This window comes from Sinohyriopsis cumingii, chromosome 4, assembly GCF_028554795.1.
Source record: "Sinohyriopsis cumingii isolate HCF-2022 chromosome 4, ASM2855479v2, whole genome shotgun sequence".
Lineage (NCBI taxonomy): Eukaryota > Metazoa > Mollusca > Bivalvia > Unionida > Unionidae > Sinohyriopsis > Sinohyriopsis cumingii.
In genome coordinates this window covers 66280350-66305713 of record NC_142964.1, presented here as the reverse complement: position 1 = coordinate 66305713, position 25364 = coordinate 66280350, and the positions used below count along the sequence as shown (strand labels likewise).

The 25364-nt window shown below is 37.7% G+C and overlaps 1 protein-coding gene across 1 annotated transcript; it reads right to left on the bottom strand.

Annotated features, from left to right (window-relative positions):
- Positions 1-16838, bottom strand: LOC149801369 (uncharacterized). The gene is made up of 8 exons (XM_089956793.1): positions 16712-16838; positions 9231-9345; positions 5930-6041; positions 5241-5399; positions 3680-3795; positions 3159-3273; positions 1352-1423; positions 1-316 (listed from the first exon to the last, which is right to left on the bottom strand). Exons 1-7 carry the CDS (start codon positions 16836-16838, stop codon positions 1391-1393), a joined length of 777 nt encoding a protein of 258 aa, XP_089812919.1. The 3' UTR covers positions 1-316; positions 1352-1390.
- Between the last annotated feature and the right edge of the window lie 8526 nt (positions 16839-25364).

Below are 25364 nucleotides of genomic sequence, written 5' to 3'. Positions count from 1 at the left end.
TTATTCAGAGTTTGATAATGGATGAAGTCCTTCTAAACTGCAGTCATTATTATATACCATGTTAATATTGAATTTCACGAAGGCAGCTGCAGTAGATTGGCGGTTGTCATGCTGAAATAACAACCAGTGGAATGCCGGTTAGAATAATCCCCAGACAAGACTGAACTGTCATCAGTGTTTGTTGCTGTGCAGGACTGTACAATCACTGCATCGGGCACCAAACAGTCTTTCACATACTGATATATCATCAAAATGTTCTATGTCGGGATAGAATTAACTCGCAAACAAAATGCACAGGGTCTCAGCAACTGCCGCACTACAAAGAAAAGCATAATATAATTAATATCTGAAGAAGAACGATGCTCTCCAGTTTTAATACATGTCACATAGGTTCATAAAATTACCTAACACAATGGTAATATACTTTCTATCTGATCGGACATTCAGAGAAAACAGCGAGACAATTTTATTTTACTTCCTACATTTTTCTTGAACTGTCCATTCATAATATAAGATCCAAATAGTTATTTGTAAGTACGTGTGTTAGTCATCATACCATACCCTTTACCGCCATTCCTTTTTAGGCATCGTGGTTGTTCCTCTACCTGTGTCTATTTCCACACATACCCACATGGTGCGTAAGCATCGATGTTAGTGATTTTTAACATTTGCATCTCAGATCATATTAGTTTGTAAGTGTGGGGGTATTGGATAATAAGAATGTGTGTTGGTCACCCAAACAAATTTTACCCCCCTCAATGTGTGTGTATTGTTGACGTTTCCATTTGGGGTCCATATAAATAGGGTTTCATACGGGCTACACCAACTCATCATGTTTTATTCCTACTTGAAAGATACAGCAACAGACAATAATAAAGTTCCACTGTCTGCTTTTCTTTCACATTATGTTCATTTTCCATATAGGTGCTGTTGTGGCCAACAATGTTACAGTTCCAAATGATCCTATACAGGCCCCAATATAATTTTCCATATGGGAGCTATAGTGTACCACACTATTAAATATCCATAAGGTTCCATATTTATCCATGTCTTGAAACGATATATTGACATCATATTAAACTCCTATGGGGCCCCATATTGACATCCGTAATGTTAAACTGCCGTAAAGCTATACAGTCTCTAATGTAATGTTAAATTCCTATAACCGCAACACCTCCCATAACTACTGACAGCGAAACGAAATAAGACAAAATGACTTACTGATAATGCTTGTAGGATACATTAATTAACACAAATTTCCAAAGAGCACATGCTCTGAAAATGTTATGTGAGTACTCTAAACAGTTTCAATAACAAGTCTGACACGCAGAAATAAAACGTTCACTGGTACCTCTGTACTCGACAGATGATCTTCCTCCTGATTTGCATTTCACTCAGCAAACTCTTTGTTCATAGGCCTCACCTATAACAAAAAAACGTATGTATGTATGTATGTATGTATGTATGTATGTATGTATGTATGTATGTTAAAACTCCTAAGTAAGACTGCAAATGGACTGACCAAAGTGGTCTGAATTGAGAGTTCGTCCAATTTCAGAAGAAACATTTGATACTGTACATGATAAATAGGACTGTACACATATAGTTATGATAAATAGGACTGTACACATATAGTTTATTTATTTATTTATTTATTTATTTATTTATTTATTTCAAGATACATTTCATTTTTCAGCAACGCATCATTATTCATTTTTTTTTAGAAGTATGAACCCTCATGGAAAATTAAATCTAGGCTTAATTTCACATTTTTTACTTAAATTGTTTAGTAGATGTTCCTTGTATGCTGTCATGGGTTGATTCCTATGCCATATTATATAGCCTACAGTCATGTTTTAAGTGCAGTTAGTATAATCCTGCTACATGTAGGTTTATTTGTTTCATGTTGGCGGAAAGAAAGAGTATGATATTGCGTTGCAATACCTCGAGGCTGTGATGCCAAGGCATACATTATCGCCACATCAGATAAGTATTTTCCATTGCTTTTGAATACAATCGGAATGCTGCTTTGCATTTGTTATATACCCATTTGCTGCTCTGTCCAGATTATTTTCCACCATGCAGTGCGAATGCAGTTCAAAATAAATTGAAATATATGAAAGTGTGACTCGGTATATGGAAGCACATCGATGCATGAAAAGTCAATGAGAACCCCTAAATGAAATGTAGTTCCAAAGTATACGATACAGAGATATGGATTGAACATCCGTATATAACAACACTTCAACCGTACAGGTTTAAATAGGTATGTCAACGTAAATCGGTTAAACCATTTACATTTACCAATCAGCGACCGACATAAGGTTCATAAATGAATGTATTGATCTTAAGTTCATAGCTCAGGTACATTGTGTACGCAGGTGGCTAGGTGGGTTTACAGATAGTTTTATGAAATTTTTAATCATATAGTTTAATTGGTGAATATATTTTTTTATTTCTTTAGCTCTATTGGAATCAGACCGAGAAAAATTCCGATCATAATATATCCTTAAAAAATGACGAAACTATGTGTCATTTCTTGAAATATATATACATCCATTTGGTCAAATGGAAAACATTGATTGTCCTCGCTTCCAGCAAGCAACGTAAAAATTTACATACATATTAATTTAGACATTATTCAAAGAAAACTGTCATTATTTGGGGTGGGATCACTCTTTGTTACTTGTACACAAATGACTTCAGTACGACCTAGTAGACCTTTCTGTTTGCTGTTCATTATGAAGGGACTATCTGCAACTTATCTACTGCAATAGCCGTAAAGAGAACTTTGCTCCTACAACATCAAATTGCCTATCACTCTCAAAATATAAAGGACAAGGATCATTCTTGTGTATAATTCCAACCAACTGTTGGGATTCTAATACTTAAACTTTGTATCTAATGCCAAGGATAAGCAATAACACTGTTAATTATAGCAGAAAAAGAAATGCAAACATCCCTATATCTGATTTGATCCAAACATGAACCTTCCCCAGCCTTATGTTACCATCTGATGACTCGTTTTGACGTATGCAGAACATTTCTAAACGATATATTTTTAACAAGGAATCAATTTGTAAAGGACATATTTTTGTAGGAAATCCACGAGGATGGGAGTCTAATGGGTAAGATGATAAAGACAAACAAATTCTTACTCTAGCCGCTCCTGCTGGACTACTGACGTTAAGTTTTCTTGCTTCACTCAATTCCTCAATAAATTCATCAACGTTAATCTTGTTGATTGCCAACAAACCATCATAGTACGGGGTCCTGTAGGGAAAAGAAAGCTGTTATTTTATACGTAGTGAAACCAATTGATAGATTTGTTCATGTAGTGACGATGCTTGAGAGGAACCTTAAAAAAATGATTTTAATTATTTTATTCAAATATAGATGTCAGTGTTGTTTTGGCTTCTAATAAGTTATGAATATTGCTGTATGATACTTGCTATTTTTTATGGGTGTGATTTACGTTATTTCTACAATTCAAAGTTGGAATCGAGCATCATACATCACAGTCACACTACAAACTTAAAAACTTTCCTACAGAAAAAAACGAAAGAATTATGAATTCTTTAAATGAAGAGATAGTACGAACTAACTCAATTCTCCCCATTTTGCGGATTAACTAGCAATAAAACTCTGTTGCTCAAAAGGAACTATTATTTTTCCTTACCGTTCTTCGAACGAAAGTCTTGCGTGATTTTCAAACAGCTGCTTCCATGTTGAGACTAAGCAATTTACTTTATCTTTAGTGACTTGTTTAGCTTGTATCTCATATCGGTCAGAGATCTATAGAAAAAGGTAAAGGAGTCAAGGAAAGAAAGAAAAGAAAGAAAGAGTAATCGAAGTGAGCTTAGAGCATTTTGAGATAAAGAAGTTGATAAATAACGATTTCCTACCAGATGTCCACTGTGCATCAATTGGGATTGCCAAAGTCTCCATCGTTTGTTTTTTCTGGGTACAAAACTGAGTGTATTTCACACACAGTTCTGCGTAATGAGTCCATGGCTCCACTGCATATGTACATTGTATAGTAGGCGAACAAGTAGTTTTCTGCCTCATTTTTTCTTCTGAAATTGGGGTTACTACCAGTAAAGTCAAATAAATCATAAAAGAGACATAGAAAAACTTGCTGGTCTGCTATACCATGTACGTAGTTTTATTATGTTATGTAGATTTCATTTTGCATTAATGGTTATATGTGATATACATTTGTATTTTGTATCTGACCTTGTCGAAAATCAAGTTCACAGTTTACCTGAGTAGGAACACTGATTTTGCAAACAGCGTAATATATAGATAAGATTTCTCTGTGAGTATAGATTAAATATTTGGATCATTGTCAGTTGAGGTAAACATGTATAGTTTGATCTGAGTATAGAACATCGGTGTTCTCCCATGGAAAAACCTGGTCTACCCGATTTTTTTTGTCTTGTTCTTTTATTATAATTTAGTAATAGACCTTATCATGCTGACAACTTAGAATGTTCTGGAAATTACTTTTTGCTGATCAATACTATTCTTGGAAGGAAGATTAATTCTGAATAATAGTGAATTCGGACAAGAATGCGTTTGGATTATATTATTGTGATACATCAAAAGACTGTTAGCACATCATCAGAATTCAGGCCATTGTCAAATTACCATATTCAAGACTACAGGCAAATCAACACATTCGGTGCTGGAACTTATTTGGAATACCACTGGAATTCATTTGGAACTTTACATATTTGGATTTGTGATGAAAGTTTTATGTCTATTTTGGATTTAAATCACAATACAGTCAAGTTATTTTTAAAAATTTTAACTTTGTTTTCTAGGAAAGTGACTTATTTGCTGAATTTTACAAAACTTATTGGTTTTTGCTCTTTTCTGTTGCTTAATTTAAGACCACAAAGTCGTAACAATGGTCACTACGTAACAATACATTTCGCTGGAGCCACATGGAAGTCTGATTCACTCTCAATGCACATTAGAAAATGACACGGTCATATATAAATGATACAACGAATACTCGAATCTTATTTCCAGGTAAAATATTTGGCTCAAATTGTTCGTATTCAAACATTTGCTTCAGCACTAAGAGGTACCAAACGGGACGTGTACACGGTGCCATGGATACGGTATGTTGAATCATTTGCAAAAGATGGTAGAAATTCCATATTCTAGTGCATACGCCAATTCCCGAAATTCCTATGGGCCTGGGAACGTTTTTTTTTTTTTCTTCAACTTACATGAATAAGCTTTTGTCGCTTTGTCTCTTCTTTGTCTGCTGTTTTATTGAAATCCTCCCTTGCTTTAAGCAACTTCCGTCGTGCCTTTTCTAATTCGTTGTCAGTTGCGACATTCGTACGTCGTAAATGCTGAAGACGACGGTAAGTACGAGTCACTTTCTGTATCAGTAAACACAAAAAAATAATTACACTGTCCGCTCAGAGCATACTTCATGATAATTTGCTTAATACTTTTTATCCTATATTGCTTTATCCATTAGGTATGTACATGCATTTTCAAACGTAGCGTGTGACTTCTAATGAATCATTTGCAACACATTAAAATTCAAATTGCTTTCATTTACAAATATAATTTCATTCAATCCAATCTGACCCACTTATCTTTTATTCTCTTGAAAGCAACTTCAGTAAAAACGGAAAAAGAAGATTTAGAAACTGAAAACAATTAATTTTCCGTCCATATTGGTGACTTTCCAGGGACTTTTATCTACTGAAAGCATTTTTTTAATCTCATGTTTAACACATCTGACATTTTTAATATTCTGTTGTCCTTATCATTTTATTACCTACGTTGACAGTTTCAATCGAGCTCTTTTAAAAACCAACAATAATTAGGTTCAGGGGGAAAAACGGACAAGTAATTCTAACTGTAAGAATACCTGTTACAGGCAATAGGCATAAAACAGTACCTTGTGCTTGACATCAAGTTTTTCAGCTATTTTAGAAAATGATTTCTTTGCTTCCTTAAATTCCTTTTCTGTCTGTTTTATCTCTCTGACAACTTCCTTGTCCTCCACAAAACTAAAAGAAAAATCCGTAGAATAATAATTAAAAGCAACGCACCTATTGTATCGTTAAATATTTGAAAATAATCGGATTATGTTTGAATTGATCCTGCATATTGATTATATTTTATACCAATCTCACACGAACACTTAAAGCAATATATCATTTCATACAACTACCTGAACTGGTCAGAGGGTGAACATCGTGTATAAGACTTTGCTGATGGGAAAGGGTAGCCTGTTTGGGTGCATTTTCTAAGGCTGAAGGCACAAAGAAAAGCACAGGCGAGTGCCATTGGTAAAAGCAGCGTCCATTCAGGCCGCAGCAACCTAAAATGTCACCATAAATAGTCCAGTTTAACTAGGATCCCACCTGACTCTGTGATATATAGTGGAGCTCACACTCGATTATGTCTTTTCCTCTTAGTGAATGCAAATATTATGCCCCAACAACGATATGGTCCATTTTTAAGATTACAATCCTGGGTAAAGGGCACTGCTGAAAGCGGAAGACACGGGGAAATCTGTTTCTTCTATAACGCTAAACCAACTGTCAGAATAAATTAACATATAATTTTTTTTCTTTCATCGATATGGGCTGACAGTTATTTTTGACCACCATACAGAAAACCAGGACTGGATCAGGTAAAGTTTGTTTTGTTTTTTTTTTTTTTAAATGGGGGGGGGGGGGGGCGGAGGAGGGGCAAAATTTCACAACGACTCTGGCTTGCATCGAAAGGGCACCAAAATAAATGTATGTATGTATGTGTGTCTTTATCCAAAGTGTGCATACTATCCAATAAACGTGAACAAGAATAAAAGGATGGTCAAATTTCAAGTGACAAGTAACAAGTGAATGTACGTTTGTGTGTGTTCGTTACATTTTTAGCCGGTGAGGGGGTTTCGGAAGCCATCCCCATCCGGCACTGAAATCAATGTGGTGCCTGAAGCAGACTGATACAAATGAATTCCCTTGTGTACTTAGGAAATTAATTTGAACTGGTAGCAAAACTGTAATGCATGCAGTGTAGCAGTTTATAGTAATGTCTTGCACTGGGCATCACACCGCAGACATGTAGCATGACGTCCCACTCAGTCACATTATCCTGACACCAGGTTGACCAGTCCTAACACTAACCTCATAATGTTGAGCGCCAAGCGAGGCAGCTGTTAGTACCATTTTTGTAAGTCTTTGGTATGACTCGGCCCGGGATCGAACCCACGACCGCCCACATCTGAGGCAGACGCTCTAACCGCTAGGCCACCGGAACGGTTCAATGAAAAATGTCTTTGCATTCAATCGTTACTGTGCCTATTTCATCAGAGTGAAGGACACATGGGTATATAATGCAATGTAATGGATCTGCCCAGTCGTGCGAATAGAAACAAAGATTTCACTGAACCACCCAAGACATTTTGTTAAACCAGACCACAAGCATAAACGGTACAACGATGAACAGAAATATGTCTAAAGTGTTGAAATACAGTTTCATCTGCTTCTAATTAGTGTCAAGAACGTTTAATGGAATCAGAATTCGTATTCATAAAATGTATGAAATACACGGCTATAAAAAAAACAAAGTCGAAAATTTCCTATACATTGAGAAAATGTCTGGATATATAAAATAAATTACTGCAAGCTATGACTATTTTCAACCATTATGAACGCATTACATCCGACAGCATAATGCCATAGGGAGCTTAAGGCATACGTTATTATTCAACTCTTTTCGTTTTTTTTTTCATATACAACCTAATAGTACGTAATCTGTGTATTATGAATATTCGAAGCACATAATATGTGTATCTCAATGCTAGAAGTAAATAATCTGTGTATCTCAATGCACCTAGTACATAATCTGTATATCTCAATGCTCCTAGTACATAATCTGTGTATATCAATGCTCGTAGTACATAATCTGTGTATATCAATGCTAGAAGTAAATAATCTGTGTATCTCAATGCTCCTAGTACATAATCTGTGTATATCAATGCTAGAAGTAAATAATCTGTGTATCTCAATGCTCCTAGTACATAATCTGTGTATCTCAATGCTCCTAGTACATAATCTGTGTATCTCAATGCTCCTAGTACATAATCTGTGTATATCAATGCTCGTAGTACATAATCTGTGTATATCAATTGTTACGTGTTTAAGCTCTGATAAACAGTAACAAGAAAAATGTGAAGACACCAAGCTTTGTAAAATTAAACAAATAATTTATTTCTCAAAAAAAACCAAAAAAAAACAAGGTCAAGATGGAAAAATGAACTTATGGTTTTAAGAATCAAATCCAAAAATAATCCAAGAATAATCCATGAATTAAAAATTAGAAGTCCTAGTAATAAAATGTTCTAATGAATTTGAGTTCCAGTCCTGACGAAAATCCAAAATGGAAGGCGATGACGTATGCTATAGCCAGTATAGTACTGATGCATGTACAGTTCTTTGTTGATCCACAAACAATAATATTCAGGTATTTGAATTCCGAATAAAATTTCAATAAATTTCTTTGTCCAAGAATTTTGAATGAGCATTTAAATATCTTCCAGTGAAAAGAATTCGTCTCTTAGAATCCAAATAATTTGAAGAAAAATTAAAATTTAACTCCAACTGACCACAGCATGAAAAAATACCACTTGACGTGGAAGTGTTTAAAATCCCAACTAAATTTTTTTCTCAATACATCTCTATTATATCTGACTAATGCGCAATTCCGGTAAACAGTGAACAAAATTTTCATTGCTATAACATGTAACAATCAAACAATTAAATTAAGCAAAAATAAATTATATCAAAACTACATAACAGAATGCTCGTGGTACATAATATGTGTATATGAATTCTCATAGTATATAATGTGTGTATATGCATACTCATGTAATATGATCTGTGGTCTTCATAGAAAAAAATTCTAAGCATATTTTTCCTCCGATTGCATACCTATCTGAATGCAACATCCAGTTTCATCAGAACAGCTTTATCAAAATTGAATCATAATGCCACGATTTAGTATAAATTTATAACAATTAACAAAAGAGTCTGAAAATTGAAATAAAACATTTTATATTATAGAACTAAAACAGTGCAATCGGATCTGCATTCAAACCTCGTATAAATCTGAATTAGGCCATTTTTTTTTTATCAAACGAGATGGTCCAATTTATTTAAACCTAGAAATGTTAAGACAACTATATATTCTACCTGTTTAGATTTCTTACAGCCTCTCTGTCAATCTCAGCAACAATTTGGGCGGCTTCGGCTCTAGTCCTGAACGCTTCAACATTGAATTCAAAAGCCGTTTTCCAATGGACTGCATCTGAAAAATGAATGTTATTTTTGTCATGCCACTTGTCTGTTGCTAGATGGCGTTAGCTTACTATGGAATTTCTAGACTGATTCTCTGTTCTATATCATTTACTAAGTATACGGACACCATTAGAATAGTTCATCCAGCCGCAACTTTAGAAAGAATATTATTTCTTCAATCATCTATACCTGGAGATTATGAAGGTACGTTTTAATATCTTCATTCTTTAGTTGTTGTGATGTGTATAATGCCCATTATTATGATCTTATTCTATCTAGCACCTTTTCCTTCCGCCGAATAATTGTGTCCCCTTCCCTGATGCCTTCAATATTATTTTCTCTCCCGCTTCTGATCTCCTCCCTCTTTTATAAACCTTCCTCTTTCTCATATATATACGCATATTACCCTACCCTGATTCTTTCCCCTTGAGTTTCTTCTTTTTCAATTAGTTCTAAATTTTTAATCGCTTTACGTTTAATTTCATATCCCGCAGCACTCACGATAATCAATTTCTGAAGTCCTTCCTTCCTCTTTATAAGTTTTTCTTGTCTGATATTGCAAGATTGTTTGGTTTCGTTCATCATGCTCCATTTTAATGTTTCTCAATCCATCCTAACATCTGTATGATCGTTTTCCATAAATTTAATAAGTGTTTATTTTGTTTATTATTTCTATATACTTATTAGCATTTAGTGGTCTAAGGTTGACATTGCCCGGGGTGGGAGTGGGAGACAAGCGCCCCAATCCTCCAAAATGCCCCATACGGCCTGCGTCTCTTACTGCCTCTGTCAACTAAAATCCAGCTCCTGGCCTTCGCGAGTGGCTTAGATTTGAAGCCCGGCAGACCATGTTTTCTACTAACAAGAGAAGGGGTGAAGGCGGCCCACTGGCGCCTTAAAACCAGTTGCTTCGGGTAGATGGGACTCGTAAACCTTGGATGGTAGCTCATCTAGGAGAAGGAAAACTCCGATTCCAAACCTCTGCTGCCTTGTGGCTATACCCACTCATGGGAAAGGCTAAGGGAGTAAACCCCGACAGAAAATCCGGAGATGGAGTCCCTAAGGCGGTATGACATTGACTTCAACGTCATTCCGGCAACTCCTGCGACGCCGTTGGTGCCAAGCTGTATCGGCATTCGTCGTTCCCTTGGGCACACCAGCTGCGTGGAGAGGGGGGATCTGCTGCATGGGCAACAGCTGATTCTCCATACCACCCTGCCCAGGCTTCATAGCTCCACTGGAGAGGACACTCCAGCGTCGTCGTACGGCGTCGACACAACACGAGAAGTAGCAGTTTACCGGTTCTAAGTCAAAGCTCGATTGGCGTAGAGCTTAGCGCCAGGGGTTACTTCTGACGGTGGGAGAGATCATCAGGTCTCACTGGACAGCTACCGCCCGCCTCAAGCTGGGCAGCCCCCAGTCAGTAAGGTGCTGCCCGCCATGGCCTGCCTGCTTCACTGGGTGCGTGGAGCTTAGAGAACCATCTCGACAAGTGGGCCACAAAACTCTGCACCAGGAAAGACTAAAAGAAGAAATAAAAAGACTCCAACTCTTCGTTTTGCAACCTGGAACATCAGGACCATGTGTCCTGGATTGACCACTGACCTACAGCAGATCGACGATGCACGGAAGACTGCCGTCATTGACAGAGAACTCTCCCAACTGAACATCGACATTGCCTGCCTCCAGGAGACCCGACTGGCTGACAGCGGCACCATCAGGGAAGCCAATTACACATTCTTTTGGCAGGGGAAGCCCTTGGATGAACCTAGGCAGCATGGTGTAGGCTTTGCCGTCAAGAACACGCTAATCGCCTTCATTGAACCTCCATCATCAGGTACTGAGAGAATCCTTGCCCTCCGGCTGTCAACATCCTTAGGCCCGGTCAACATCTTCAGTGTGTACGCCCCAACCCTCTACTCCACCTACGAGGAGAAAGACAAGTTTTATGAGGCTCTGGATCAGGCAATATCCAGTATCCCCAACAATGAAAGCCTTTACTTACTAGGAGACTTCAATGCTAGAGTGGGAGCTGACCATGAGGCCTGGTCCACCTGTCTCGGCTTTTACGGAAGGGGCAAGATCAACGAGAATGGTCAGCGACTGTTGGAGATGTGCTGCTCCCACAGCCTATGTGTGACAAACACTTTCTTCAAATGCAAGGAGATCCACCAGGTGTCGTGGAGACACCCACGTTCACGCCACTGGCACCAGCTAGACCTCGTCATCACCAGGCGTGCAGAACTGGCCAGTGTCCTCCTTACCCGCAGCTACCACAGTGCCGATTGTGACACGGACCATTCCCTCGTGGCCAGCAAGGTGCGAATATTACCCAAGAAGCTGCACCACGCCAAGAAGAAGGGTCACCCACGTATCAACACCTACTGTGCAAGCAACCCAGAGAAAACACAGCAGTTCATCAGCAAACTGAAGGAAGCCCTCACCAAAGTGACACCTGATGACACCATTGATTCCAAGTGGTCCCATATCCGTGACTCTGTGTACAATTCAGCCATCACAGCTTACGGGAAGAGGGAGCGAAAGAATGTCGACTGGTATGAGGCAAACTGGGAGGAGATGGAGCCCGTGACTGAGGCAAAGAGGAAAGCCCTTCTGGCATACAAGGCTGCACCTAGCCCCAGAACACTACAAGCCCTCAGGATTGCAAGGAATAACGCCCAGAAGACCGCCCGCCGCTGTGCCAACACCTACTGGCTGAACCTTTGCAACAGTATACAGACAGCTGCTGACACCGGGGATACAAGAGGAATGTATGAGGGTATCAAAAAAGCGACAGGCCCCCCCCAGCTACAAGACCGCCCCCCTCAAGTCCAAGACGGGTGAAGTCATCACAGACCAGGGGAAACAACTGCAGCGATGGGTTGAGCACTATCTTGAGCTATATGCAACCCAAAACAATGTCACTGGAACTGCCCTGGACGCCATTCCAGACCTGCCTGTCATGGAGGAGCTAGACACACAGCCCACCCTGGAAGAGCTCGGAAAAGCCATCGATTGCCTTGCCTGTGGGAAGGCTCCTGGAAGCGACGGCATTCCGCCTGAAGTCCTCAAGAGCGGAAAACCAGCACTGCTCCAGCCCCTACACACACTCCTCTGCCTTTGCTGGGAACAGGGATACATCCCACAGGACATGCGTGATGCCAACATCGTCACTTTGTACAAAAACAAAGGAGACCGTAGCGACTGCAACAACTATCGGGGCATCTCCCTCCTCAGCATCGTTGGAAAGGCCTTCGCCCGTGTTGCCTTGGCACGCTTGCAGATCCTAGCCTCCCGCGTCTACCCAGAATCCCAGTGTGGATTTCGAGCCGGCAGGTCAACTGTAGACATGATCTTCTCACTACGTCAGCTGCAGGAGAAGTGTCGCGAGCAGCGGATGCCCCTCTACATTGCCTTCATAGACCTGACGAAGGCGTTTGACATGGTTAGTCGGAGTGGACTCTTCAGACTCCTGCAGAAGATCGGTTGCCCCCCACGTTTGCTTGCTGTTATTATGTCGTTCCACGAGAACATGCACAGCACAGTGTGCTTCAATGGCGCAACATCTGAAGCATTCCCAGTCGTTAGCGGAGTCAAACAAGGCTGTGTCCTTGCACCGACGCTCTTTGCCATCTTCTTCTCCATGCTTCTCCAGTACGCATTCAAGGACTGCAGCGAGGGAGTGTACATCCATACCAGGGCTGACGGCAAGCTGTTCAACATCGCCCGTCTCCGTGCTAAGACTAAAGTCACAGAGGTACTCATCCGTGAATTGCTCTTTGCCGACGATGCAGCCTTGACATCACATACGGAAGATGGACTTCAGCAGCTGGTATGCTGCCTCTCCCATGCATGTAAGGAATTTGGACTGACCATCAGTTTGAAGAAAACAAATGTCATGGCACAGGACACAGACTCCCCTCCCTCTGTCTCCATCGATGGGTACAATTTGGAAGTTGTCGAGAACTTCACATACCTCGGGTCTAACATCTCCAGCTCACTCTCCATTGATTCTGAGGTGGGCGGCAGGATTGCCAAGGCAGCAGCAGTGATGGCCAGACTTAACCAGAGGGTCTGGAACAACCCCAACCTCACAGAGAAGACCAAACTGCGTGTCTACCAAGCGTGCGTGCTCAGCTCACTTCTCTACAGCAGCGAAACATGGACCACCTATGCAAGACACGAGAGGAAACTCAACAGCTTCCACCTGAGATGTCTGCGGCGCATTCTGCACATCCAGTGGCAGGACAAAGTACCCAACACAGAGGTTCTAGAACGCGCCAACATGAACAGCATGTTCTCCATACTCAGCGAGAGGCGCCTTCGCTGGCTCGGCCATGTCAAGAGAATGGACCCAGGTCGCATTCCCAAGGACCTGTTATATGGGGAGTTAGCAGAAGGTGCACGACCAACTGGACGACCACATCTGCGCTACAAAGATGTTTGCAAGAAGGATATGAAGACAGCAAACATCAACGTCAACGACTGGGAGAGCTGTGCAAACAACCGTTCCAGCTGGCGTCTAGCTGTCAGGCAGGGAGTTCAAAACGCAGAGGAAAAGAGAAGAATAAAGCAAGCTGAAAAGAGAGCTAAAAAGAAGGATAAGCAAAAGCGTACCTTGGAGCTATGCCATTGTCTCTCGTAGACGGACGGATGCCAAGATTAGCATTTAGTATATTATTATTTAATTTCCAAAATCACAGACCCCATTTCTCTCATCCTTCTATTTTCATTTCCAAATCAATGATGTGATGGTCCGAAATTTTAGTTAGACATTCCTGAACATACCTCATGCCTCGGTCTGAAAGATAAAATTTATCTAGCCTACTCGCTTGGTCATTTTCTATTCATACGTGTATTCAGTTCTAAATAGGTTAAGCTACCTTTATCCATCAATAACATCGTCCCCATCTATAAGTTTTTTGAAACATTGTTTTAAAAGGATACATTTAACCGTTACACCAAATTTCCTGTCAATTTACCCTTCCACCCAATTAGAGTTTCCCACCAGCAGAAATGTTTTCATAGTAAATTTTTGTACATATTCTATGAGATTTACTATAAATTGCAATTTTCTATCATTATACTGAGAAGATTCGTAAACATCTAACACGTGCCAATCATTTATTATTACACGTAGAAGCCTTGAAGAATTACCCCATTTTTATTTCTTCCCATTGCTTAGGTCTGTCTTTTAATTTTATTCTTGTTGCTACCATCGCGTTGGCTTCATTTTGTTGTTATTTATTAAAACTATTACATTCAATTTATCCTCTATCAGAGCTTTCAATTCTCCAATTGTATTGTGTGTCTCCTGTAGAAGTACAAAATTATATACCTTAGTTTGGTCTCTCATCGCTTTTATTTTGATTCACTCATTCCATTAATAGTTATGCTTGCAATTTCCTTTGTTGTGTGCTCCATTTTATTGCCTTGTTCAGATTTTAATCGTCTACTGCCTAAGATACGGTTTTCTTGTATTAATTTCATTTCTAAAAGATATAGTTCTTTTCGGCCTCGCTCGGTCGTGATTATTTGTTCAGATTTGTTATCCGAGGTTCCTATAATGATGTCCCATTCTTGTTTGTATATCTCATCCATTTAACCGATGTTTCTGTTTTCAGGTTACCCAGTTTCCGTCTGTCCGTCCATATTCCCTTGTAATGTTTTCCGCTTAAGTCATCATTTGTGTCCATTGGCATTTCGTCTGTCTCCCTCCCCACCCTCTATTTCCTCTTATTTGTTTTTTTTTCTTCTTGTAACTCATGATTGTTATTCTTTGGGGCGGGGGTTTAGGTGTTTTTGTCTCAATTTTGTTACTTCCACCTCTTGGTTTCATTCCCCCGAATCTGATTTCTTCCTCGTCCTCTCTTTTACCGCTGGGGTCGAGGCGAAGGTCTGAGGCCAATTAAGTCCTTTACTCTCCTCTCATGTGGGAGCTCACCTCCGTGGAGGTCTCCTACACCTCCTCATCGTCATCTGAGGATACTTCTCCAATATTAAGTGATACATCCTGTAATACATAGTATTTATTTTATAGAAGCAGTTTTGCTTCTACATCTTCCAGGGGCATGAGAGCAAGTGGCGTTTCGAAAGGAGGGCTGCCTCTCTTTAAATTTTCCACTCAAGATGTTTTAGGTGGGTTGTATCACCATTTGTGCATTCCCGTGCGGCGACATCGGAGATGCTTGTAACTCGAATCTCGTACTCACCGTCTAATGGGGGAGGGTGTTTGCTGTGGGTTGCTCCCCACTTATATTTCCCATCTCAGTATTTGTTGCAGGAGTGTTAGGTATCTGTAGCGCTAATACACTAGAACCACTCGGCACCGGGTTTTCTAAGATGCTTAATGTTTAGCATTTCTGGTGGTATTGGTTCTCCTCCTATTATGTTTATTTTTTAACAAAACCTATTTTGCATTGTTTCAGGAGCGAAGTCCGGTCTTTATACAAGGTCACTCTCCTCTTCTCCTATTATGTCCCCGATGGGGGAGACATTGCTTGATTTGGATGCAAAGGTTTCAGGTGCAAGTGGATTTTGCAGTCCCTTAGTATTAAGCAGCATTTTTAACTGATTTACTGGCAACTTAACGAGTTTTACTAATAACAAACGCATGTGAAAATTGATAAAAAGGTTGAAACTTAAACATTACATCTTGTAAACAATATTTCATGAAATGTTCATTATAAACGAGAAATAACTCATCCATAAACAGGAACAAAATTTTAGAACAAAAATGTTCGAATTTAAACGAAATGATATGCATCGCCTAACTGAGGTTCCAAAGGACCTCCAAGCAATCAGTGGTCACATAGGTGTAAGGCGTGATGCAAAATGGCGTCGAGACGAAAACTTGCTAACTTGTGTGCGACAAAAAGAAACAATTTTCTGTGTAACAAAGTGTAATTTAGCTCATTCTAACTCAGACACTTTTCATTCTATTTTCATATATTTTAGAAAGGTAGTTAATGAGTCTTGTTTCAATCGACTAGAAATTTGTCCAAACGAAATAACCGGTTTTAAGGAAAGGAATCTGAAATGAGAAAACGAATATTCTCAGCTTTTCCATTAGTTTCACTGAACATTAATTTCTTCGTTTCAACATGGCTAGTACAATGACAAGGATTTATACCAATAAAGTCTAAATCACAAAAAGGAAACCTGGGAAATAAATACACACAATTTACCTTTTGTCATGATCCTTAATCAAGCGGTTATATTTGGGTGAATATTTTTCTTCCCTCCGCTCAGTAGCTTTTGAGAAGTACTGAATGAAACCGTTTGAGATTTTTGTTGAAATGAAAATAAGGATTTGATATCCAGCAAGAAAGGACCAACTGAGAGAGACTGAAAGATTTAATTTGATGAAGACTTACTCTCACTTGTGCCGACGGGTAACTCTCCAATATCTTTCTCCATATCTCGAACGATCTCTGTTGTCTCTTCGAAAAACTTTTGAGAAGCTTTTGCCACTTTGTCTAGATACTTCTTCCAGATATCCATATTCCTAGAAAGACAGATGGATAAATTCGTAATTTCACTGACTGATTTGTTCAGATTTGGCTCTACCGACGGAAAGAAAACTGATGTATTCAAGCAACCATAAACCATACCGTACTCCTTATGTGTACGTCCGTGTGTCGCTTGGGAAGGCACTTTGCTAAATTTTCTCGGTATGATACAGCCTGTGATGTGTATAAAGGGCCCTTAAAATCAACAAGAACAAAACTAAAATCGTATGGGTATGTTCTCACATTTTTGTTCTTTGTATGCCTCCTCTCATTCTCTCTGTTTCTATGGATACGCAGAGGACGAGTGGTAGATGGTTGGTTAGTTGGGTGTTTCCTGACGGCACTTTCAACACATTACAGCAATAGCGTGCCAAGGAAATAGCAGTCAATTGCCTTTCCCAAACAAGCACCAAGGCCTTCACGGCTTTCGAACCCGCAACCCTTGAATTAGGAGTGTTATGCGCTACCAAGTGAGCTAACGCGGTTCCCTCCAAGAAAAGATATCAGAGAGAGAGAGAGAGAGAGTTCTCCAAATTTATTTATCCGATATTTTCGGCCGGACTTCCAGCTCTTATATTAAAATTAAAAACGTGTTTTCTTGCAGGAAAAGATATCAATTATTAAAATACGATTACTAATGCAAAATATTATTATTATTATTACATGTAACAAGGACGGTAAAAATTGTATTGTAAACAAATTTACTTGTCTTACGGACACAGTATATCATCCTGTGGTATATGTGTTCTCGATCTAGAACGTGGCACATCCGTTTTTTAATAACTTAGAAAAGAGTTTTGCAAAACAAACATGATTAGTTGATTTAATTAGTATACTCACTTGACGAGTCTGACAGCCCTATCATTCTGGAATCCTCTAAATATTATAAAATTTGCCATTCTTTAAACGAGCAAATTAAAACGTTGCTGATTAAAAAATATTCACATGTATAAGACGACTTGCTCAACGTTGCTACACTGCAATAGTAGATGACGTCATACGGTTAACATAGAAACTTAGTCTGACGCGCTCGGAAGTTAAGGAAATTATGTCACGGTCAGAGAGATGCTTTTGAAAAAAGTCTACGAGTAAACTAAAATTGATATTATGCCATTGTAGCTGGTATTCGTCAAATGTACGATGCCTAACAAATTTAATAAATCAAATGCTTCTTCTAAAATTGCAAATAGCGTCATCCGATAAGACATTAAAAATTACAAATTACAACTTTCCAACACCAATTTTGTTTTCTTATTTTGCAGGTGCAATAATATGTGTTTCGTTCAAGGTTAGGGATTACCTCCAAGTTTTCTGAATACATCCACCGCTAAGACCATAGGAGCCATTGATAACGCGTCTCAGACGTTTTTAGAACATGCTTATGCAAATTTCAAAACAACAGTAAATCTTAAAAAGAAAAAAAAGTATCCAACCCCATTACGTAAGAATACTTGCATTATGTAATAATTATCAATATAAGCACATAAAGTCGAATATTATAAACATTTCGAGTTATCGGTTGCTGCAGTGCAATGTGTACATGTCTGGGTCATTGTATGGTCATTTATTACGAAGTTAGTCGCCGCGTTTGTTTTGACGATTTCATCTCTACCCGTAGTATTCATTATGTACGGTGTGCGTATGCAAATATTAAATACGATAAATATGTATGAAAAGTTTTTTTTAAAAAAAAATTGAATTTAAAAGTTTATCCTGTTTAAATTATGATCGTATTTAGAACGCTGGAATGAGAAATTACCGTACACATGCATATATTAGTCACACTGCCAACACATTTAAATTATCACTAATAAGGTAACCCCGTATATAAAGATGAATGTGACTTTATATTTCTCAGAGTGTTTAACTTTATTCACTTCATCTCTTTATCTTTGGTCGTTTTATTCATTTCTTATAACAGTTATGGAAATCTATTATGTCATCATTAATGTGATTTCGGATAAACTTTCCTTCCGCTACAAGACTTTTTTAACATCCTAATTAGTACATTTGTAATCTCGCGGTATTCTGACGTAGTTTTGATTAAATTTCATGTCAGATTAATGTGTAGCCTCCGCACACTTCTCACGTGACTCCATATACATGTAAATTTAGATAAGAATATATTTTCTGCTAGACTCTAGTTTCGTCCGTCGGTTCCACTGAAAATACAATGTACTGAATAAATTTAACCTGTTGAGAAAAAATAAATATTATATGATGTCTTACAAATTTGTAATTTTCAAATTTACAAGAACATGTAGTCTTAAACAAGTTACACTTCCAAATATTTTTTATGCTAAATCATCTGAGATTCATGCTATATCAAGCTGCCAATGGTAAATAATTAACAAAAGTAAGATACTCGGGTGAGGAAACTTGAAATGTCATCACTGATAATGTAATGTAATTGAAATTATAGTAATTCGCCTTCTTCTGGTATAAAAATGAGCACCAGTAAAGGAGAGACTGGACTTAAATTTTTCAGATGTTTCGCCAGAACTTAGGTTACGCTCGACGGTTTTCATAAATTTCATATCCTCATCTATATGCCGTCTGATATGAAAACTGCCCAATACCAAACCTTTTTTCGTCTGATACAATCCATAATTAAATTCTCCTTTTGTCTATACAATCCATAATTAAATTTTCCTTTCGTCTAGATGGAGGTGTTATGTATATTTAATTTAAATGTTTGTTTGTTAGGTTTTTTTTATTTCATTAAATGTTATTGTAATGTAACATTGTATGCTGGACTTGACCTTGTCCAAAATATAGTTCATTTCTGCTTGACCTGATTTACTTCTGTTTATTTTATTTTGTGTAAACAACTAATACATATCTAACTTATTATCTCTGTGTATGGGCTTACTATCAGTGTTGCCGTCATATCAATGCTTAACATTTCCCTCCAATTTATTGTATAAATATTGATTAACATTAAGACAAGAGACATGGGTGTATATGGCAGTTTTAGTTTAAAGGATTTTAAGCAGTCAGATACGGTAATATTAGAAACAAATACTACCTAGTTCACATCTGATACTGATAAAGATTCTAACCCATAGGAGTTGGAGTTTGTGTTTTGTCATCACTGTTGTTTTGATAAATTAATGCCCTGCTGTAAAGCTACCAATTTGTTCTCTGTAAAGGGCAGTCGTCTTGAGCTCTAGCTAGGGTGGACATTAAAAATTGGCTGGGAATATACTTTGTGTTGGATGTTATTGTTTGCAACTTTTGTACCTCGTAAAAATCAGGATCAATATTAATAGAAGAAGTAAATATCTTTCTTTGGGTCTAAGTTTTGGAATGTTCTGATTATAATCCATGTTATGGTTTTGATTTTGTATACATCAGGATCATTCTAGAAGGTTATTTTAAATTAGGTAATTTCTTTTTTATTAATAGACAATGCTAATTGTGACCTGAGGTTAAGTAGAGAACTATATGTATTGTTGCTGAAAGGATTATTTAATTCGTGCTTTAACATCAAGTATTTGGACGTTGTATTATGTTGCGTCCAGTTGGGATGAATCTCTTTCTTAAAATTATTTAAGTCAATAGCGTATGTTCTTTTTTTCTCATTTTCACTTTGTATTATAGGGAAATAAATTATTTTGTAAACTTTACAAAGCTTGTTGTCTTGCACTCTTTCCTCTCACTTATTTTAAGAGCATAGACTCGTAGCTGAATAAAAAGAATGAGTAGTAAAGAGTTTTTTACTGTGATACATACCAGGAGCAAATAAATTACTGGCCAATAAATGTGTCAGCTAAAGGAATAATTTCCTGATCATAATCCTTCTCAAGAGCTGTTTTTGTCCATGGCTGTAGCAACTACACATGCTGGGTATAAATCAATGGATTTCATTCTAAGCATGATCAACTTTTGGATCCAAACAAGGCATGTCAGTTTCAAGTTTGTTAATCACAACCTTATCTCCATCATAATACTAAATTACTACCCTCGATAGGTAAATATGTTACTGTTCCGACTGTCACTGGTCCTACGACTAAGTCTGATGACATATTTACGCAATGGGGAGGAACATCAACAAAGTCGCACTCTACTCCCTGAACAAGAACACTTTTGCTAGAAGACTTCTTAGATAAAGTCAAAGTACCTGATAGTAAAAAAGTATGAGAAGAACTCGTGTCCTGTAATATTTTAATAGAGATAGGCTTGGCCGCATCAGCAACAAGTGATACGCAACCTTTCTTCATAAAGGGTTCGTAATCTCCATAATAAAATCAGACTGAGGTTTGTTTGACCCAACTAATATATTGCTTTCAATACATGACTGTGACCTTGACCTCTCAGAAATCCGCAACCATTTGTTGTAAATAAATCTTATTAGTACCGGAAATTTACTTGAATAATTGCTGAAGCCATCATGAATGAACAAAACCAATATTTTCCAGTTCAAATGGGAATGTATGTGTGAGTGTGTCTGTGTGTATATTTAAAATGGTACAACCGTTAATGTTCAAACGAGACAGAAAAAGTGTAAAATACAATTAACCGGTCCAAATCGAATAGATTTGTGGATGTCATTCAAACGTTTTCTTTTTCGGGCAGCTGACATCAATGTCGCTTGCCAATGTAGTTCACATATCTTACTCGCAAATTCGATCATCGTAATGCGCGAGTTCACCGTCATCATTAGGATGAAAACTTAAACCGCGCGCTCTTTGCGTATCCAGATAATTGCATGCTGAGAGAGAGAGAGAGAGAGAGAGAGAGAGAGAGAGAGAGATCAGTTGGTTTTGCGCTTGGTATAAGTTGGACCGAGTGCATAATTTTCAAGGTCTTTAGGTTATATGGAAAAAGATTTATTGTTGTTGATGAATGTAATCCTAATAAGTTGATGTATTGATTTGTGAATAACGTAACAAATGATAATGTGCAATATTAGTCAATTTCTGATCTACATAACACACCTTTATCAGACATGGCACTAACAGCATAATAAACTACATACTATTACCGATATAATATATACAATATATTATCATTTTAAAAATGCATAACATGATGGGCACTGGTAAATATATATATTCATTCAGCTGCGCTTGCTACAATACCATTTTCCTTTCGGCACATGTTCGACTTTTATACAACTTGTATGAAACCATACATTTCACACATTGTCATCTTTCTTCCATCATCATCTCCACCACAAATGCAGTACTTTGTTTTCTGAGTGGAGGTAGTTTTGTTTACTTCAACACTAACTGCGTTTGGGGTAAGGACTTTTCTCCTTGAAATCCATTTATATAGGAGTTCGGTCATAACACATTTGGAGTGAAACTCCAAAGCGTTAGAAGACCTTGTTTACCACAGTTCATCGAATCTATAAACACATTCATAGCGATACTCATTAAGACACCAGACATAAAAAGTCACAATATTGTCATCCGTCATAAACATTGGCGTTTTTATCTGGTAGTAATAGGGGCATTCACAGTGGATTGTTAACCTGTTGTTTATCGATTTCAACCATGTAACTCCCAGTGTAGGTTGGTCTTTCATGTTGTAGGGGCATTTAATCCTGAGACATCCATCCCCGCAACATTTACAAGAAATCATGCCATCTGGACTAGCCCAAACTGGGGGTATCTTTCAATGATAATCAAACCACTGTTTACAAGTTTATAATTGACACGTTTACTCTGAACGATTAGTTCAGAGTAAACATGGCAATTATAAACTGAGTATTCCATCTTTACTGTTTCATGTTTAGTTCCTCAAGCTGGTGTTGGGGACTGGAAATGATGGCGCTTGTTTAATCGCGTTGCATTGTGGGTAACTGTGTACCTTAGCGTGACGTCAGTGAAAACAACAAATACATCTTGCCAATAATATGTGAGTCGATAAGATTTCCAGAGCGATTCCTTTGATGAGAATTAAAACAAAAACCATAGTAATAGCTTTCATCAATATTTTTATACACATTTTCGCCCTTCCAGGTCTATCCAATCTGATCAAGGATAAAAGTTTATGTCTGGAAGTTTCCAGCAAGTTATACAGGAATTAGGCATGCAACAGTTTAAATTTTCTGTCTATGATCCTGAACGGCAATGGTCTTTAGAAAGATTTCCTCAAGCATTGAAGAATATGATTCACAGTCATACTGCTTTGATTCTGGAAAAGATTTGGACGAGGGTGTTCGTTTACTGTTTTGATTCAGTTGAAGAATCGTTAGATTTGAGCTGTTTTGAACTAGTTTGTGGACATACTGTCCGTTGAACCTTGACTATGTCTCTGATTGCATATATAAATTGACAAAGGCTTGTGAAATAGCGGGAACTACTCTTCACTCTATTCAGTCAAAAATTAAATTAAGGTATGACAGACATACAAAGGAAAAGGAGTTTTCAGCCTGGTGAGAGAGTTCCGGCTCTCTTGCCCGTACTTCACAATCCTCTTCATGCTAAGTATTACAGTCCGTATACAGTTGAAACGAAAGTGACTTCAGTTATACCATTAAGCTTTCATGGAGGCAAAAACAGAAACAAAATTGCCATATAAATATGATAATGAAGTATATTATTAGAGATATCCCAATAAATTATTATATACCTGAATCACACAGTTTGTATGTAAATGATTGAATGCAATCTGGCTGGATTGGCTTTGGTTTAACCAATTCATAACTATTGAATAATCTGGACCACAAACTTTCACTTCTACAACCACAAGAAATAAGTGAACTGAAACATATGTTATGTGAGTATGAACATTTTGGTTTCATATGTTCCAAGCAGGAATGTTTGAAAAAAAGAAATTCAGTATTTGATGGAGAATGATTTCATAGAACCATGTAAAAGTAATTAGAATTCACCATGTATTCAAGCGACGAAACCAGATTATACTTTCCGCCTTTGATAAACATGATAACATCTAGTCTACATAACTGTGACGCTTACATCAATGACGTTATCAAGTACAGATATATATAGAGGATCTGAAATGGGTAACGATTTAATATTGAATTTATGAAACGAGTTGAATAATGTCTTGCTTTTGTGAGCTTTGGCAAGCAAAACCTGGACATTATTTAACGAGTTTCATAAATTTAATATTCAATCATTCCCATTTGAGATTCTTTTTATCACATAGTTTTATTTCTGAAGAAATTATTTAGATAGAAAGAAGAACGAATAATTTCGTTCATTCTGACAGACGCTGTACCTTTCATTTGCTGTGGGTAAAAGATAGTCCCAAACAAAGTTGAAATAGTAAAAATATATTATACATTTTTGCTAACTGTAAATCAAAGAATAAGCCTCCATCCAAATAAACAGAACGTTTTTCAAAAGACAAAATATTTGTCAACATAAAATGTCCAGTGCGTGTGATGTCACATTGGTTGATACGGTGCAAAGCACCGGTCCGAGCTGGCTTACATTACACAACACAGTCCATGCTATACGTTGAAAGTCCAAATCACAACTAAACATTACATTGTTGCGATATTTGCGTGAAAAGAAGATTACTGGTGCATACATATACATATTTACTGTAATGTATTTGTTGCCGGATATTTTTAGTATTTGATTTGGAACACTAGATTGTACAGAAGACGTAAAAATAATCTCTTTTAGAGTCGGACTTGCATCACATATTTACCGCGTAAATATGCTGTGGTTGGATAAATGTATGTTAGTTGGGGAGACCGGTATATGTCTACATTCTTCTGTGAACAAAGGTAAGCTTTCTTACTTCAATAAGATGACATTTAAACTAAGCTTTTATATAGGGTGGATTCCATACTTCAGATATACTGCCCATTTATCCCCACTCCCCACCCTCGCTATCATCTGAGCAATACCCGTAGTTTTACTTGTTGTTATTGTTCTTGTCTTGGGGGTTTTACCATTTTTCATGTTATAATATTTTATACATGAAATAACAAACCTCTTTGTGTGGGGGGAGGGATAAATTGGCAATATTCAAACAGATGAGACCATTTTCCCCCAATTCCCTTTCTGGAGTCGAATCAAAAAATGGCGGCCAAAAATATTCAATGAAAACAAAAAATTCCAGAAGGCGGGGTTACAAAAAAAGTTTTTCCCACTATCGCAGCCAATCAGTAAAGAGAATACTGCACAATAAATTCAAGGGCTTTTTTTGACCAATCAGAATCACTTAAAGTGTCATGTTCACATGCTATAATATCAAACATATGAAACTGCATACTCTAATGGGCAAAGTGTACCGACTATGTGATAAACCTGGAAAGATCACTTGGAAACCGTTCGGATATCCTTTGATCGACTCAGTGATGCAAATCTGATAATTTATGTAAAAGTGAGTTTTCTAGGACATATTGTGGGACACGGTCAAGTTCAACCTATAGAAGTTAAGGGCGCGACTATCTCTGATTTATTAGTGCCTTTCATTAAGAGGCTTGTAATGCGATATTTGTATGGCTGGATATCATAGGAAATGTTGCTCCTACTTTTCCTTAATTGCTGAACCTCCGACCAATTTGTCGGGTAGGAAAACCAAGTTT